This window comes from Lissotriton helveticus, chromosome 9 (genome assembly GCF_964261635.1).
Source record: "Lissotriton helveticus chromosome 9, aLisHel1.1, whole genome shotgun sequence".
NCBI classification, from domain to species: domain Eukaryota; kingdom Metazoa; phylum Chordata; class Amphibia; order Caudata; family Salamandridae; genus Lissotriton; species Lissotriton helveticus.
Genome location: NC_136070.1, coordinates 956,539,938 through 956,557,795, shown reverse-complemented (window position 1 = coordinate 956,557,795; position 17,858 = coordinate 956,539,938). Strand labels below are relative to the sequence as shown.

General features: G+C 43.1%; 1 protein-coding gene across 1 annotated transcript in view; it reads left to right on the top strand.

Moving 5' to 3' along the window:
* Nucleotides 1-17,858, top strand: part of LOC144783084 (cadherin-related family member 4-like) — a 361,413-nt gene that overhangs the window by 66,796 nt on the left and 276,759 nt on the right. The window contains exons 3-4 of the mRNA XM_078662246.1: nucleotides 2,847-3,012; nucleotides 11,347-11,438. Coding sequence (XP_078518372.1) covers nucleotides 2,847-3,012; nucleotides 11,347-11,438 — 258 coding nt within the window. The remainder of the gene's footprint in view (nucleotides 1-2,846; nucleotides 3,013-11,346; nucleotides 11,439-17,858) is intronic.

The following is a 17,858-nucleotide window of genomic DNA, read 5'->3' as shown; positions in this document are numbered from 1 at the left end:
GCACTTATGTTCCGGACCTTATGTGTACCAAAGTGACCAAAGCGACCCCTCTGGGGGATAATTATGGGAACCAGGTTGTAAACTTTTGTGTACCATGTTGTCCTATGAGTAAATTCTGTATAAAAGGAGCGATCCACAGAACCAATTTGAAGCAGTCTCCCCAAGTTGCACGTGTTGTACTTGTTGTGACTTCTGTGTTCCCTGCAGTAAATAAACCTTGAATCTTTGACGCCGAAGGAAGTGTCCCGTGTCTCTGTAGTTTGTGCGCCGAAACAGGTATCCCATGAAGGTTATAGGTGTTGTTCCCTGGCACCGCTGGTACTGTTAAAAAGTCCAGTCCTTCAGGGTCAGGAAGGATCTACTATGCCCCCTTATGGTCATTTGCCCCTTCGCTTTGGCCTCCTCTTGTCTCTCGATCCTACCGAGAGACAAGATGGCGGCCGCTCCGTACTGTTTGGAATGTTTACAGACACCGGAGAGCCAATCAGCTTCGCTTCGCAAAGCTCCGTAACGCGAAAAGTACGCGAAACGGAGCGCTACCCGGGACACTGTCACAGATATATATCTTTTTTTGAACGTTATTTTCTCAAAATCCACTGCAGCACATATATTGAGACCCAGCAAAGGCACATCGGGCTACCGGTCCCTACAATTTTGCCAAGTTTCATGCAAATCCATTCAGCCGTTCGGGCTAAAAGTGAGGCCAACCGCCCTATGGAAATTAACATGGGAAAAACGCGTTTTGGGACCCCCCTTTTTTCTCGGCCCCCCCTTGACAAACCCCCCCCAAATTTTCAGGGGCTGCTCAGGAACAAAATGTTCCATTTTCCTGAAAATTTCAGCCAATTCCGTCCACAAACGCCAAAGTTATTAGACATAGAATTTTCAAAAATCCCATAGGGAAAAAATCCTAACTATATATACCTACTGGCGACCGCCAGTAGGTAATATATATATATATATATATATATATATATATATATATATATATATACATATACATATACACACGTTTGATGCAGTGGCGACTGGCAAGTATTTGCACCGATGGGGTGGGCAACTAAGTTGTGGGTGGGTGCCTGCATGCAGGCATGGCGAGTGGCAAATAATGAATAATAAAGTCACTTACCTTGCGTGCTGCACGTCCTCTTTCCTTCTCAGTCTCTCCTCTACCAGCTCAGCGGGCTCCAGCCTCCAGGAAACTCCACTCACCAATCCTGGCACCACTCTCACCAGCATGGAAGCACCGCAGGGATTGGATGGAGCGCCCTGGCTGGATGTTCCCTCAGGCCCTTTAGGTCTGTGCTTGGTCTCCACCCAGCTGTCTAAGACAGCTGAGAGGAGGTTGGCAAAGAGCGCATGTCACTTTGACCGGCTTAAGAGAGTGGCCAAACTGACATGCGTACTTTGGAGGGTCCATCTTGCTCCTCCAGTCCTCTATGCCGCCAATCGGCAGCAGAGGAGGACACCCCCCCCATTTATCCTGGCTGGAGGCTGCCCGCAGCGGACAGGGGGTAACTCCCTCTCACGAAGAAACAGACGCTAGCTTGATGTACTGCTTGCAAATATACATTACCTCAATATTGCATGTAGTTCGGACACTACATCCAGGATTTCAAATCCATAACATCTACAATTGTCTCACATAATAGACGGGTATTGATAGGCAAAGCCTTCTTATGATTATTACAATGTAACTAATAATAACAATGTGTTTTGCAGTGCTTCATACTGCTTTTCTGCTTTTCACAATTGCTTTAAATAACAATGGCTGCCCTTACCCAATTTAATGATACGTTAGGTGTTTGGATGGCACTTGAAATTATTATATCAGAAATATTGCAGATGGAAAACCTTTCCCTTTCGTCTGGAGTGGCTCAAGGTGCTGTTTCATGAAAAGACAGGCGCAAATATGTTTACTTTTGTTATGAATGTCTAGAGAATGGCTTTTTATTGGCCAGTTTGGGGAGCGAGCAATGCACATAATGTGCACAACCACAAAGTATTAGCTTTGTGTATAGTTACAAACATTAGTGATGCATTGCCCACACGTATCCATACCTTTAAACTTACTTTTAAATGAACCAGGTACAAGCTGCTAAAGCAGTATGGGATACATCTTGCACTGCTGACACTTTTGCATGGTTGTATGGGAAGGAAGATCATCAAAGGAAAAACAAATTTCCATGGGAAGAAATATGAAAACAATTATTGTGGAATGGCACTGTAAACCCCAGGCTATGCAAATCGGAGTTTTACCTGTTATACAATGGAGGCTTTTGTGAAAAAGGTAAAAGTTGGAAATCTCTTTATGTTGTAAGTCTTACATCTACGCCTGCAGGAATTTCTATTTTTTTTTTAAGAATCAGATGCTTTTAGAGTTATCCAGTCCAGGGATGGTATAGCACAACAGGCTGTCACCAATACAACTGAATGGGTGAGGGGAAGTAAGTGTTACTGATATAAAGAGGTTTCTCATGATGTGAGCTCACTCTACAGGTTGAGTATTATCTTTGTCAGCGGCCACAGGGGCTAGGGACACAGACACATAGCTCTTCACCGTAAAGATGTGATGACAAGTGGATTTGTAGAGGAGTAAATGGTTTTGCTTGCTTACTAGATTTTTAGTAGGGAGCCTAGGGATTTCAACAATAAACACTTCATCAATATGGATATATATCAAAATAGGAAAATGTTACAACTACAACTTTGGGGATGGAACACTTGGTGAATGGCACATAAATTTGGAACATTTCACAAATGCTAAAAAATGAGGTCTGACCTCCAATGTTAGCATTGAAGCATTGTATTGTTATTTGGTTTACTGACGTTTTTGTTTGTTCCAGATCACGCTTAGCAGTACCACCGCCCTGGACTTCGAATTGGTAAATCAATACCAGCTTAACATCATAGCAAACTGCGGAACAGGGGTCATAATACAGGGACTACTTACTGTACAAGTTACTGATGTCAATGAGCCACCGCAGTGTGAGGAGAAATTTACAAGCACAGGTGGGGCTCGAAGAAGGGAAGGGGGGGATGTGTTAACCTCCTGACAATGCCTTGACCCGCCATTTGAAATCTAGCATTATGTGCGTGATCTATTCACAGACGTCCTCAATATATATGTTTGATACACATTTTAAAAGTAAATCCATGAGCACACATCTAAAAAAAAAAGAGCTTAGCGCACACAAACATCTAACAACTTGTTTGATGTGTTTAATTTTGCGCTAGATATTCTATTTTTTTCCTTCATGTTTGCAAACATGCTCTATTTTTCATTTGAAAGAACAATGCAGCAAGGATTTAAGTAGTTTGTGGAAAGGGTACTGGTGTGACCATGTATTATAAGGAATAAAGTACCCCCTGCAGTACATGATAAGCATTTTGCAAGTCACCTCAGAGTTCCATAACCTTATAAAGGAATGCGGCCTTCAGCCTAATTTCTCATATGGCATGGAACTCCTTGGTGACTTGTAATATCCATATAATGTGTGGCAGGGTGTACTGTATCCCACATATATTGCATAAACAAGAAATAATGTGCAAAACTGGACGGCTTCTGCAACCCATCGAATATAACCACCCGCTCACTAGACAGGAACAACTTTGCTCACCAATAACAACCACCCTTATGAACATCATTCACTCAGGAGCACCCACTGACCCATGCCCTCTCCAACTCTTCAACCTCAGAAGTAACGAGATCAGCCACAAGCTCACCACCCTCCTCAACACCTCCATAACTACAGCCACATTTCCAAATGCATGGAAGCACACAGAGATTAGACCCCTCATCAAGAAACCTTCGGCAGACCACAGAGAACGACAGAACTACAGTCCCATCTCCCTCTCCTATTCCCTGCCAAAGTCCTGGAGAAAGCCATCAACCTGTCACGCCTGCCAGCTTTTCGGAGAGCACACAGACAACGCGAGGCCAATCCAATATGGCCGCGCGACACTGGGCATGTGCGAGGGGATCGGGCAGGAAACTAAAGCCTGACCTCCCCGCTACTCTGAGCTTCGCGCTCTAGTTTCTCGTTGCCCTTGCGGCGTGTCACTTCTGCCTCGCCAATCTTCGTCTCGCTCACTTTGTTTCCTGTAGTGGAGCTCGATTCAGGATCCACGTCATAGCGTTTTTCTACTTCATTCTTCGTTGCTTAGCTCTCTATTTCGCTAAGCCTGAAGCGCAGTTGTGCTTCCCAGAGCCTCGTTGTCAGAGGCTTTCTCTTGGTGTTCCGCCTGTTGCTCTTTGCGGAAGATTCCAAGTTTTGCCCTTTTTTGTTTCACTTATTGTCTCCCCCAGTGCCGGCTGTCTTCTCTCCGATTCCTTGGGTGGCACCTTATCTAGACTCTTGCGGATCCGCATTTTGGCCGGACTACGGTCCCGTCGAACGGCCGGCCGTGCGGGGTGTGGGTTTTGGTGCCTACTGGTGGATTGTGGGAGTTGTGGTCCACCAGGCGGTGCATTCCCCCTTTTTTCCTTTACAATATTGTATTTGCTGGATTTCCTGGATGCTGGCATTCATCACAGTGCAGGGGAAAGAAGACCTGGTAATGCGCTTGTAGCGCACTATTATCATTTAACATTTCCTCTGTAAGGATTCTGTTGGTTCTCATGCATATGCTTACCGTTCTTTCAGACACACTATATCTGTAACCTTATAAGTTCTACTATTCCGCCACGCAGTTCAGCCCGTTGCTTTTTCAGGGGTAAGACAGGTGCAGATCTCTATCATTACTCATTGGTGATTACAATACCCCGTAGATACATGCTTTTATTCACAACAGGCATTCCGTGGTACCTAGACACATTGAACGTTTAGGAATGCAGATTGACCCATAGAATCCCAGGTCACACCTTGCATTTACCAGGTAATAGACAGTCTATGTAGACAATATAATGAATGCTTGTTGATTGTTGTTGTACTAATTAACCATTCCTTTTAGCGCCAGCTTCCACCAGAGAGGGAGATCCATCCAAGAAGTCCAGTGTCTCTTCCCCTATTTTTCCTTGTTTTGTTCCCTCCTTTCCCTCCATATCACCATTGCGTTCTAGTGTTTGATAGACGCAATAGGTGCAGGGGGGACGGGTTGGGCTAGACTTCGGTTCCTGGCACTCCTGCGGAAACTGCTCTTGGATCCTTACACAACCTCAAACTCACCGATCATCTGGAAAGAAACAAACTGCAGGACCCATCCTAATCAGGCTTCAGAACCAACCACAGTACCGAGACACCCCTGATCGCAGCAACAGATGCCATCCGAGCCCTACTCGACATAGGAGAATCAGACTCCCCCATTCTCCTGGATCTCTGTGCAGCGTTTGACACCGTCTCCCACCACACACTCATTGACCGACTACACCAGATTGGAATCACAGACGGTGCACTCAGATGGATGGCTTCCTTTCTCACCAGACGCACCCAGAGAATCCGCCTCCTGCCATTCATCTCACAATCCAAGCACACCATCTGCGGCGTATCCTAAGGCTCATTCCTCAGCCCTGCCCTCTTCAACCTCTACATGATTCCTCTGGCAGACATCGTCCGATTGCATGATATCAACATCATCTCCTATGCTGACGGCACTCAGCCCCTCCTCTCTCTCTCAACGAACCCCACCTTCACGAAGACTAACTCCCACAACTGCATGGAGAACGTTGCGACATGGATGAAAGACAACTCGCTGAAACTCAACACGGACAAAATGGAAGTCTTGATCTTTGGCAGACACACTGCCCTTTGGAATGACTCTGGGTGCCTGTGGAACTGGGACACACGCACCACACAAAAAGACCTCACTGGCAACCTCAGAATCAAACTGGACATCCAACTCGCCATTAAATGACAGGTCAGCCTGCTTCCACACAATACGCATGCTTCACAAAATCTTCAAATGTCTCCCCATCAGCACAAGGAAAATGGTGACGTAGGCCTTCATCATCAGTCGGCTCGAGTACGGCAATGTACTTTATGCCGACATCTCCACTGAGATCCTGCAAAGACTTCGGACATTCCAGAACACAGCAGCCCGACTGAAAGACCTCCACTGGTTCCCCATCCAGAAGAGATGCCTGTTCAAGCTCCTGACCCAACAATACAGCACTCCACAACCAAGGACCGGACAAATAAACCAATGCCTAATCTTCCACTAACCCTCCAGAAACCTCTCCTCCGCACACCTCTCCCTCGCTCAGACACCTTGTATCTGCCGCAGCCGCTCTGCAGTGCGCTCCTTCTCCCACCTTGCTGCCAAAGCCTTGAACACCCTCCACCTCCGTACGTCTCCCTCATTGAATCACTTCAGGAAGGAACTCAAGACCTGGCTCTTCGAATGATACCTGCAACACAGCGCCTGGATACCCCCAGGGTGATTAGTTGTGCTCTATAAAAAACACTTGATTGATTGAAAATGAAATAGTAGTAGTAATGTTACATGGACTTCATTAGCCAAACACGAAATATGCATATAGGTGCATAAATGTGATAAGATGAACATTTATTTGACTGTATTGTGAATATAGCGACTAAAATCTTCACTAACATTTAACCCGCCTATCCAGAATAGAGGTAAAATATTATAGGGTATTTTAAGTAATTTTGAGGTAATGATTTCACATCCAGATACCTGGAGTGTGAAAATACTGGAGGTAACAGGTGAAACTGATGTTTCCTTGAGAAGTGAAGAACTAACAGGAGAATCAGTAATTTTATGGTGCTATTACCCCAGTTATTCTGATTTATCTCCCACTTTTTCACCAGGAGATTTTGACTGCGTTCAGCAGGTGAGTCCCCAGGTGAAACCTAATGGATCTGCAGAGTTCCAGCAATCATTACCTGTGTAATTATAGGGTAACTTGTAAAGGGGGTCATTATGAGTTTGTCCAAGTGGGAGTCTCTCCATCAATCATTAGACCTCCTGCTCCACCGAACATGCTTCTCCTCAACCTCATTTAGAGGTGCATCAACCACTAGGTTTCCACCAGCGAGACCCCAGCTAGTTGGACCAATGCAAATCTATGACCTGACGTCCCATGTGTCACAGGAGCGGTGGGTCTTTGTGTCAAAAGGCCCGCACAGTTTAGGGAAGCAGTCTTACTCATATGGGCATATGCATGAAGCCTAATTCCCGTTTGTAAATGGGGCGATTCTCAAAATCAGCCCATTTGCGAACGGGCAAAAGCCTTTTGGGGTGTGTGGTAAATTAATTCAATATTACCTCATCTCAGAATTTCTATACTTAATAATCGTAATTTCAGTCAAAGCAAAGAGAGGAGTCCATGGTGCTTGAGTACACACATCAGAGTATTTATACAGTTTTCAGTCAATAGGCAAAAGAAGAAAAGAGAAGTGACAAGAAAAAGGGAAGTGACAAGCAGTAATTTCCAACAGATGTGTCAAGGTAGGGGCGTGTCTTGTGTCTCGTGAGAGGGCATGAGATGTGTGGAAATGTGTTGTCTTTCAGTTGAAGGCCCTTCCTCGTTCGGGGGTTTGTCTCTGGCTTAGAGTCAAGAACAGGAACCATCTTGTGTAAAACAGGAACTATCTTGCTGGTTCTGGGAATTGGCTGAACCACAAGAGTCAAAAAGAGGAACTATCTTGTGTAAATCAGAGACCATCTGCTCTCTGGCTTGCAGTCAAGAACAGGAACTATTTCTTAAAACAGGAACTATCTGCTGCTGGTTCCCAGAACAGAAATGTGTGGTCAATGAACGGGGGTGCCAGAGGCAGGGTGTCTTGCTTGTGGGTCTGAAGACAAAATGGATGTCACACACAAAATGGGTGCTTGTCTGAATGAGAAAAATGGCTGACAGGCAGAAACAGGGAAATGATGGGGCACAATTGTCAATTTTATTTCCACAGGTGTATCATCCCAAAAGAGCCTCGCAATATAGGGAATCGCAAATTTTGCTATTCCCTATTTTGCAAATGCATTTAAGGAATCGCAAATTGAGATTCCTTAAATGCAATGCAGGAAGCACTTAAGTTGTGCGATTTTGCCCTAAGAAATCTCAAATTACCACCAACTTCAAGTTGGTGGTAATTTGCGATTTCTTTGAAAAATGCACTTTTTTGCATTTTTCAAAGTGGCATGAAGCACACATACATGCCCTTAGGACATGTATGTGCGCCACATGTGCACACATACATATTTCAAGGGTGCAACAGGGTGTCCTTTTGACACCCTTGCACCCTTGAAATTGCATTCGCAAGTTGCGAGTATCTAATGCAGGGGTACTCGCAAATTGCGAATGTCTTCCCATTCATTCCTATGGGCCTCTAGGCCCATAGGAATGAATGGGAAGGTATTCCTTAACCACTTGGATGCTAAGGCTATTTTGGATCTTCAATGTAATTTCCATTGAAATCAATGGAAACTCCATGACGAGCTGGGCTCGTCATGAGCGTCGAAGGAGTTAATTGCGGATCGCAATTTGCGACTCGCAATTAAGGAATATTAAGGAATCGCAATTATTATTGCGATTTCTACATATATTGTATTTTGCAAGTCCATAATAGCGATTCGCTAAAAATCTCTATTAAGGACTTGCAAAACGGTTTGTTCATACATATGCCCCTAAGGGGCAAATTTCACGATTCCTTATATTGCGACAGCCTTTTGGGATGATACATCCCAAATAGCTTTTTCCCGTTCGCAAACGGGCTGATTCTGAGAAACGGCCTGTTTGCGACGGGAATTAGGCTTCATACATATATATGCCCCCTAGTGCTTTGAAATTCGCAGTTTGGCTGGTAATTATAGGTATTATTTTGGTCTGGAATTCTGAGTTGGCAGGGCCGGACTGACTACCGGGCAGTTTGGAATGCTGCCGAGCTGGGGGATGCTTTCACTGCGGTGGGGGCTGATTTCACTGCGGTGGGGGCTGATTTCACTGCGGTGGGGGCTGATTTCGTTCATGGAGACTTGCGTGTGCTTCGAAATAATTAATGCAAAACGAATTTCGTTTAGCACACGCAGGTCTCCATGAACGAAATCACCCCCCAGCTCAGCATCATTCCAAACTGCCCGGTAGCCAGTCCGGCCCTGTGAGTTGGGCAGCAATTTCAAGTGTGAAATTACCACACCCGTAGGATTTTCTAAAGACATTTTCTGCGTGTGAAACATGGTAAAGCATGTCCTTGGAAGTAGTCCCAGAAATATTGAGTTACCTATGGAAATCGCACAATTTTTGCCTGTCCTCTTTGGAGGTATATCTGAGTAAAATGTTCCTGACAGGAAAGTTAAAGTCCCATGATAAAACTAGAATGATGCAACAAGATGGTATACCATTTAACACAATGTTAATGCGGTTTCTGTGCCACAAGGGAAACATAGGCAGCCAGCCGGTGTTTAAAATATAACTACAAATCGTAGCCTCGTGTGGGTAAGAAAACCTATATTTAATAAGGAAAACAATACAGAGTTTTTGTAGTGTTCGTTCCTCTTGATTATCTGATAAGATCTATGCTGACTCTATATTGAAATATACAATCCTACACTTCAACCAGCACAGCTAAATAAATTCCTTCCGTGTCAAAATAAAAATGCATACAGAAAGATAAACTAAATTCTCTTAAGCACAAGTTCCAGAAGGTGGCGCTGCTACGTCTAATTGGGCAAATGATTGCTGATCGATGCCTCTCCCCGAACGTCTTCATCATCTCATGGGCTGCAACTAACCTGCTTGATGTGGCCTAACTGCCAGAACTACCGATTTTTGAGCTACGGAACCAGGTTCGAGTCTCGGCGTGGGCTCAACATCCTGTGATTCTGGACAAATCACCTGTATTTCCCCGGAACTACCAAAAAATGAATGTGTCCAGGTGTAATGTAACTGGTGCTCATGTAAAGCGCCCCAATACCTTCGGGTCGAGTTCGCGCAATATAAAACTGCAATAAAATTAAAAAAAATAAACGCTGATGGCGAACTCGGTAAAAGGCAGAGCTATCAACTATAATGTCCTCCGAGACACTTCTAGTGTCCTGCAGGAAGTTGTAATGCCAGCCACTCCCTTGAGGGCTGGACACACTGCACCCCCACACCCATCCATCACGGGTGTCACGAGTGACGTGACCCCGCTAATACAAGGGCCCGGGTGCACGTGCTCGAGGCCAGTTACTGCACTACGTTAGCTGGTGTCTGTGTCTAGTATTTCTGTAATGTGGGACTAAGGCCCAACACCACATCAACCACAAGTGACGTAAGAGCGTGACTCCAATACGCAGGGCTTGAGCACGCAACTCCCTGCATCACTAAGTGCAATTGAGCCCCTTCGGTGTCACTGTTTTGGCATCATTAGCATGAACACCAAGGGCTGTGAGAAGGTAACCCCTGACATGCGCGGTGTGCTTCCCTAGAGAGTTGGCTGCCTGATCTTGCTCAAGTGTGAACATGCCCTAAACATCCAATAACAAGGCTGTAACCTGTCAGGGATTGCTTGTGTTCTGTTTTGGAAAAGGCCTCATCTGGCAGTTAGTTTAAGATGGACTGTTCCCCTGAGGAGCAGGGCCAGTTCTATTTTCCTTAAAGCAGGCCCCCTGTCTAAAGTGGCACAGTGGGTGAAAAACAATAGATTTGAATGCTACCCAGAGCACGTGAGTAGTGATCCCCTCAGTGCATCAGGCAGGTTTGCCAGTTGCTGTGCTTAAAAGGCTTTCTCAATTTGGAATGCCTCTGCATGGGTAATGCATAACAGCTACACCTGCAATACCCCTGGCAGCAAGGTAAATAAGAATAAATTCTCCACAGCGCTGCATGATTCATCACTCAAATATCAGCTTTAAATATACATTGGAGATTCAGCCATTTTCTGTAAAGGTCAGCTTATGGGTTCTGAGAAAACTCACATTTTTATCTCGAATATCTGTTTTTCTGTTTTGGTAAACACGAAGCAAGAGTCTTTAACAGGCTGGGCTGCAGACCGGAAAGCGCTAAAGAGCTACCGGAAATTCTTGATCTACTCCTTAGAGAAACCTGGGTAAGACTCTTTGCCAGCATTCTCCCCATCACCCTTTGTGTGCTGAAGGTCACATGTTTCCATACATCCCTTATGGTTAGTTCTTGAAACGCCTGAGTAGGCTTTCAATCCTGTAAACTATGGGGCAACAGTTACCTATACATCCTGTTCGGAAGGAGAACTGTGATCCCAGCAGGTCTATGTTGTGTTGTCCAAAATGCTGCACATTCCATTAGGCATGTTTAGACATGTTTTTGCTCTAGGTTGGGATTCATATGTGGCAACGAATCTAACTGCTGTTGTGTTTGAGGAATGGTGAGATGTTGCGCTTTCTTTTGCTTTAATTTTCATTGACTTTCCATTCTCATTTTTTTTAACCTAGTTGGTGAGACGGTGCAGGTTCTTGAAAATGTATCACCTTTGATTCCGATTTACAATGTGGTTATACAAGGCCCAGTGTCTGGAATCCTGACTGTGAGTATAAAGTATGATACATATTTATTTCATGTCTTTGAGTACCATATTTGCATGCCTTACACCAACTTCAGAGCACACAGGATATAGATTGCAATGGAAATAGGATCTTCAAATAAATGTCATATTAGCAAGGACCCAGTAGTAACAACAGATTTGTAACATTATCATTTTGTCCACACAGTGTTGCAAAATGTACACATATTGTAATTTCTGAAATGTGCATGTGATGTTAACTTGCTAAACAGTGTTTGTTGGCAAAAGCTCCAATATATAACATTTTGAAAAATAATTTGCCCACAAAACGTTCTTTGCGAAAGACTACTCATTTATTTAAATGCAACCTTCATGTATTGCAAAAAGCTTGCATTGTTTGGAAAATACATCACAAAGTATGAAAGAGAAAACGTTTGCAAGTTAATACTATGACATGAAGGACAGCATACATGGATGACAGCTACTAGACATAAATAACGCGGTGGAAATAAGAATACGGACTATCAAATAGTGCATAAACAATCTTTGGACAGCTAAAGATGTTCCCAGAAGAATTATGGGTAAATTGGTCACTGAACAGTGAAAGGCAATTAAGAATAGTGTACAACTAATGCATCGAGGTTTTAACATTTTCCCACTTTTGACTCCAGAATCTCAACTACTACTACGAAAAGTAAATATATAGAGGTAAGTTTACATTTCCACTTCCTAACTCCAAATCTATGTACCTTGATGGTATACATGACCGTGATGAAGGAGAAATCCGAAATGCGTCGTTGATTGCCATTAAACTGGATATTTTTGCAGCACTCTGGGAGTCTGGTTTCCTTCATTTACGAGGAGGGAGTTATATATATATATATATATATAGGTAGCTATAGTTAGGACCTTGTTTCTATTCAAAAAGCGTTTTTTCTTTTCCCAATAACTTTGGCGTCGGTTGACCAAACTTTGCAAAATTTTCAAAACTAGTGGTGCACTCCGGTCAGCTCCTGTCTTGAAAGGTTCGGGGTGAATCGTCAAGCGGGTGGCGAGAAAAAAGAGGGGTCCCAAAACGCGTTTTCCCCATGTTAATTTTCATAGGAAACTTTAGACAAAGCTCCAGCCCGAACTGCTGAATGGAATTACACCAAATTTGGCAAAAGGTAGCCCTTGATTCAGAAAGAGACCTTTTTGTTAAATGGGGTAAATCCATTCAGTAGTTCCTGAGAAATTAGAAAAAGAAAAAGTTTCAATATCTGTTGCCGCGGTGGGTTCGCGAACCCTCCCTGGCACGAGCTTCACTCTGATTGGCTGCCAACACTCAAAACCAGGAAGTGTTGGCAGCCATCTTGTGACTCGGTAGAACCGAGTCACAAGATGGCCCCAGGGAGGTGGTGGTCCCCGGGGCTGGGGGTCCACTACGGACCACCTCTCTGCAATGCAGCTCTGTGGAGCTTACTGGAGGTACATGGTGGGCCTGTTGGTCCCCAGGGACCCCAGGACTCAAGGGGACTTATTCCTCCAAGACTTTGCAGCAAGGAGGGAGAATGAACGTCCTCCATTGTTGCTTCTTTGGATACAGGAGGGGTTCGTGAGGGAGAGAGTGGCAGAGCGCAGGAGTCTGGAGGGCTGGTGAAAGTGGTCTGCATTCTCTTTAGGAGGTTTGTGGCAATTCCTGCATATAGAACGTTTCCATAGTCCAGGCGGCTGGTGATCAGGGCTTGAGTGACAGTTCATCTAGAGTTGTTGGAGAGTCATTTAAAGATCTTACGAAGAAAGCGAAGGGTGAGAAGCAGGCTGTGGAGACCGCGTTGAACTAAGTCTTCATGGTGAAACTTGTTGTCCAATATATAGCCAGGGTTGTGGGCGTGGTCTTTCGGCATGGAAGAGGGCCCAAGTTCAGGAGGCCACCAAGAGTCATTCCGCAGGGAGATGTTGCCGAAGATCACTACCTCTATTTTGTCAGTGTTGAGTTTTAGACAGTTGTGCTCCGTCCAATTGGCGACGCTCTTCATGCACCTGTGGAAATTGGTCTTTGAGGTGGAAGGGTCTTCAGATAGTGAGTGGATGTGCTGGGTGTAGTCTGTGTAGGCTATGATATTTAGTCAGTGGGTTCTGACGATGTTGACCAAGGGGATCATGTAGGTGTTGAAAAGAGTGGGGCTGAAGGATGTGCCTTGACGAACACTCCAGGTGATGTTCTTGGCTTCAGAGGAAAAAGGTGGCAGGAGGATTCTATAGTTTCTTCTCGAGAGGGAGTAGGCTATCCATTTCAGTGTGTTTCCTTGGATTCCAATGTGGTGGAGCTTCTTGATGGGTAAACAGTTTAAATATCGAGTTTTTATTTTCGACCTACAAGAATATCGAGTTCAAAATATCGGAGGGAAAGAATATCGAAATCAAGAATATCGACAACCAGAGTATCGACCTGAAGGTAAGAAATATCGTTTATGTTAATATCGAAGTTAGTAATATCGATAGTAAAAATATCGATGTTTCTGTTATCGATATTAATTTTAGTGTTATGTATTTTATTATGTATTTTATATGTATGTTTTTATAATTTTTGTTAAATATTGTACTAGTTTTAAAATATTTGTATTACATTTTTAGAAGTTAGTAATAATTTGTTTAAAGTAAATTATGCGTTTCAGTACCGTAGCGGGTTGTGGTTTTATAGGGGATAAGGATGGGAAGTAATTTAATTATAGTAAATGAATTAAATATTTTTTAGGAATTATTAAATATTTTTAAATACATTGTGCATTTTAGATCTGTACCGGGATGTCGGGTTATAGGGTGGAAAGTAATTTAATTGTAATTAAGTAATTATTTATTTTTTATTTTTTGGTATTGATAATTATTTTTATGTGAAATAATTAATAATTAGTAATTACTTTTTATTAATTGGTAATTAATTTTTAATAATTTGTAATTAATTTTTATTAATTGATTAATTGGTAATTATATTAAGTATAGTAATTTATTAATGAAGTGTGTTGTGAGGTCGTAGGGTAATAGGGTGGGAAGTAATTTAATTGTAATTAAGTCATTATTTATTTTAGTGTTGAGTATTGATAATTACATTATTGTTAATTAATTATTAATCGGTAATACATTTTTAATAAATAACATATTTTTTATTAATGTATTGTTGATGAATTATTAATTGGAAATACAATTTGATTATTTCTAATTTTTATTTTTTGGTATTACATTTTTCTTTTTTATTTTATTATTATTTGGTAATAATTTTTTTTTAAATAATATTTAATTCTATTTAATTTAATTGTTCATTAATTATTAATTGGTAATTATTTTAAAATAATTATTCATTGGTATTGTTAATTAATTTGTTGTAATTTAATAATTAAAAGGTTTTTTTACCAAAAAGTATTTTGATTATTAGTAAGTTATTTTGACCCCTACGCTTTCCCTACTGTTCCACCCTCTGCAATTGGCATTCTTATTTTAAACCCTACGCTATCCAACACTTTCCCTACTGTTGCACCCTCTGGAGTTGGAATAGTTATTTTAAACCCTACGCTATCCAACACTTTCCCTACTGTTGCACCCTCTGGAGTTGGAATAGTAATTTTAACCCCTCCGCTATCCAACACTTTCCCTACTGTTGCACCCTCTGGAGTTGGAATAGTAATTTTAACCCCTACGCTATCCAACACTTTCCCTACTGTTGCACCCTCTGGAGTTGAAATAGTAATTTTAACCCCTATGCTATTCAACACTTTCCCTACTGTTGCACTCTTTGGAGTCGGAATAGTAATTTTTACCTCTATGCTATCCAACACTTTCCCTACTGTTGCACTCACTGGAGTGGGAATAGTAATTTTAACTCCTACGCTATCCAACAGTTTCCCTATTGTTGCACCCTCTGGAGTTGGAATAGTAATTTTATCCCCTACGCTATCCAACACTTTCCCTACTGTTGCACCCTCTGGAGTTGGAATAGTAATTTTAATCTCTGCACTATTCAACACTTTCCCTACTGTTGCAGTCTCTGGAGTTGGAATAGTAATTTTTACCCCTATCCAATATTTACTGTTTTAGTTAATGTAGTGTATAATTTATAAAAAATAAAAAAAATGTTATATATATAGTTTGATATTTTTATTTATATTAATGTTGTATGTTTACATATGTATTTATCATTTACAAAATGTTTTTTTATAATTTATAAGTTATTAGAGTAATTAATTGTAAATATTATTAAGTATATATATTATATTTTATATGTATATGTTTAATTGTATTTTACATTGTATGTATTACTTATAATTTTTAACATATTTTTAACTATGTTTATTTTAATTATATGTATTATTTAATAAATGTTATATTGTTGTTAAACATTAAAAAAATTATATTTTTACAACAATATTTTTTACGATATATTTTTTTTCAATATTTTTGTACTTACCTTAATGTAGATAGGACTTCTATTATGTTGATGTCGATATTCCGCCTCCGATATTTTTGACGTCAATATTTTCGATGTCGATATTATATCAGACATTCTTCTTGATGAGGGTGTGGAGAGATACTGTGTCGAACACCGCTGAGAGGTCAAGGAGGATCGAGGCCGCTGTTTCTTCAATGTCCAGAGGGTTCTGATGTTATCGGTGGCAGTGAGCAGAGCGGTTTTGGTTCTGTGGTTGGTGCAGAATCCGGATTAGGAGGAGTGTAGAATATTGTTGTTCTTCAGGTATTCCGTGATTTGGCAGCTGATGGCTTTTTTGATGACTTTGTCGTGGAAGGGGAGAAGAGAGATGGGATGGTAGTTCTTGAGTTTGCTGGGGTCAGCGGAGGGTTTCTTGAGAAGAGGTTTAACTTCTGAGTATTTCCCGTCATCGGGGAAGGTGGCTGAGGAGATGGATGCCTTGAGGACGGAGGTGAACTCCTTGCTAATTATCTTGCTCTTGAGGTTGAAAATGTGGTGAAGCAGGTGTCCATTGAGCTCCAGAGTGGATGGATTTCATGATGGCTGTGGTGTGTTGTGAGCTGGCCCCCTGGTGGTGAACATGTGGTCAGGGTTTGTCTCTGGTGATGAGAGGTGACTGAGGGTGACGGTGGGTTGGGGTTTGAAGTTCTTGTAGATGGTGGAGGTCTTGTCACGGAGGAAGTCTGTCAGGGTGTTGCAGAGCTCCTGGGAAGGGGTGATGATGTTATCTGTGGCTGCAGGTTGGAGAACCTTTGGACAATGTTGCACAGTTCTTTGCTGTGGTTAGCACTTGCGTCGATGTGGTCGGCTATGGTGCTTCTTTTGGTCATTTTCAGAAGCTGGTGGTATCGGCTGAAGGAAGTCTTGTAGGTGGCTTGGTCTGCGGGCTTCTTGCTGGTGCGTCATGTCCTTTCTAGTTGCTTGCAATTTCTTTTTGCGACTCTCATTTCTTTGGAGTAAAAGCTGACCTGCTTAGTCAATCGCTTGGGTCAGGGGGGTTTGACAGCTTGTTCTAGGTTGTTTGCGTTGTCAGGGTGGGATGTGTTGAGGGCATCGGTCCACTGGCTCTCTGTAACCTTGTTCCAGCTGCGAAGTGAGGTGTCACGATGCTTGGCTTGGCGATGGCGTGGTGTGTCCAGGTGAGCTCGGTGACATGGCTGCACTTGACTCTTTCATGGGCCATGAAAATGGGGTCAAGTGTGTGTCCTGCGTGCTGTGTGGGGGTGGTGACTAGTTGGGTAAGGCCAATGTTGTTCATGCTTTCGAGGAGATTGGAGGTGTTTGTGTTTTTGTGGTCTTCTAGCTACAAGTTGAGGTCTCCAAGGAAGATTTAGCATTTGGAGTCAATGGCGAGTGGGGTGATAAATTCGGAAATGGCATCGCAGACACTTGGGTGAGGTCCGGGAGGTCTGCAGGCAAGGGTACCTCTGATGCTGGTTTTACTGTCGCTGCAGAGCTGGAAGTTGAGTTGTTCCATGATCGAGGTAGTGTATTCTGCAGTGGTGGTGCAGTGGATGTTTTCTTTGGGGATGATGGCAATTCCACCTCCATTTTTCCTGATGCGGTCCGGTGTGCTACCTTGTATGCGTCAGGTGTTGCTGAGGCAATGTCTGGTGTGGAAGCAGGGTAAGGCCAGGTCTCAGTGAGGAAGATGACGTCTGGGGTGAGGGAGGTGATGGTGTCCCAGATCTCAGTGCTGTGCATAAAGAGTGATTGGGCGTTGAGCAGGGGGCAGTGGAGTTGGTCTGGCACCATAGTGGATGTTGTGGTGGTTGATGTTTGTGTGCCTCAGTGTTGCAGGAGAAGAGGGAGTGCCGGCAGGAGAACAGACAAATCGTATATTGAGGAGAGGCAGCAGTTGTTGTTGCGGCATTGGAGGTCCAGTTTCAGCGCTCAGTGGCGGTGTATCTTCGGGTAGTAGGAGAGCAAGCGCTCCTGGTGCTGTGCGCAGTCCAGCCAAAGACAGGCGCAGATAGGCTTGC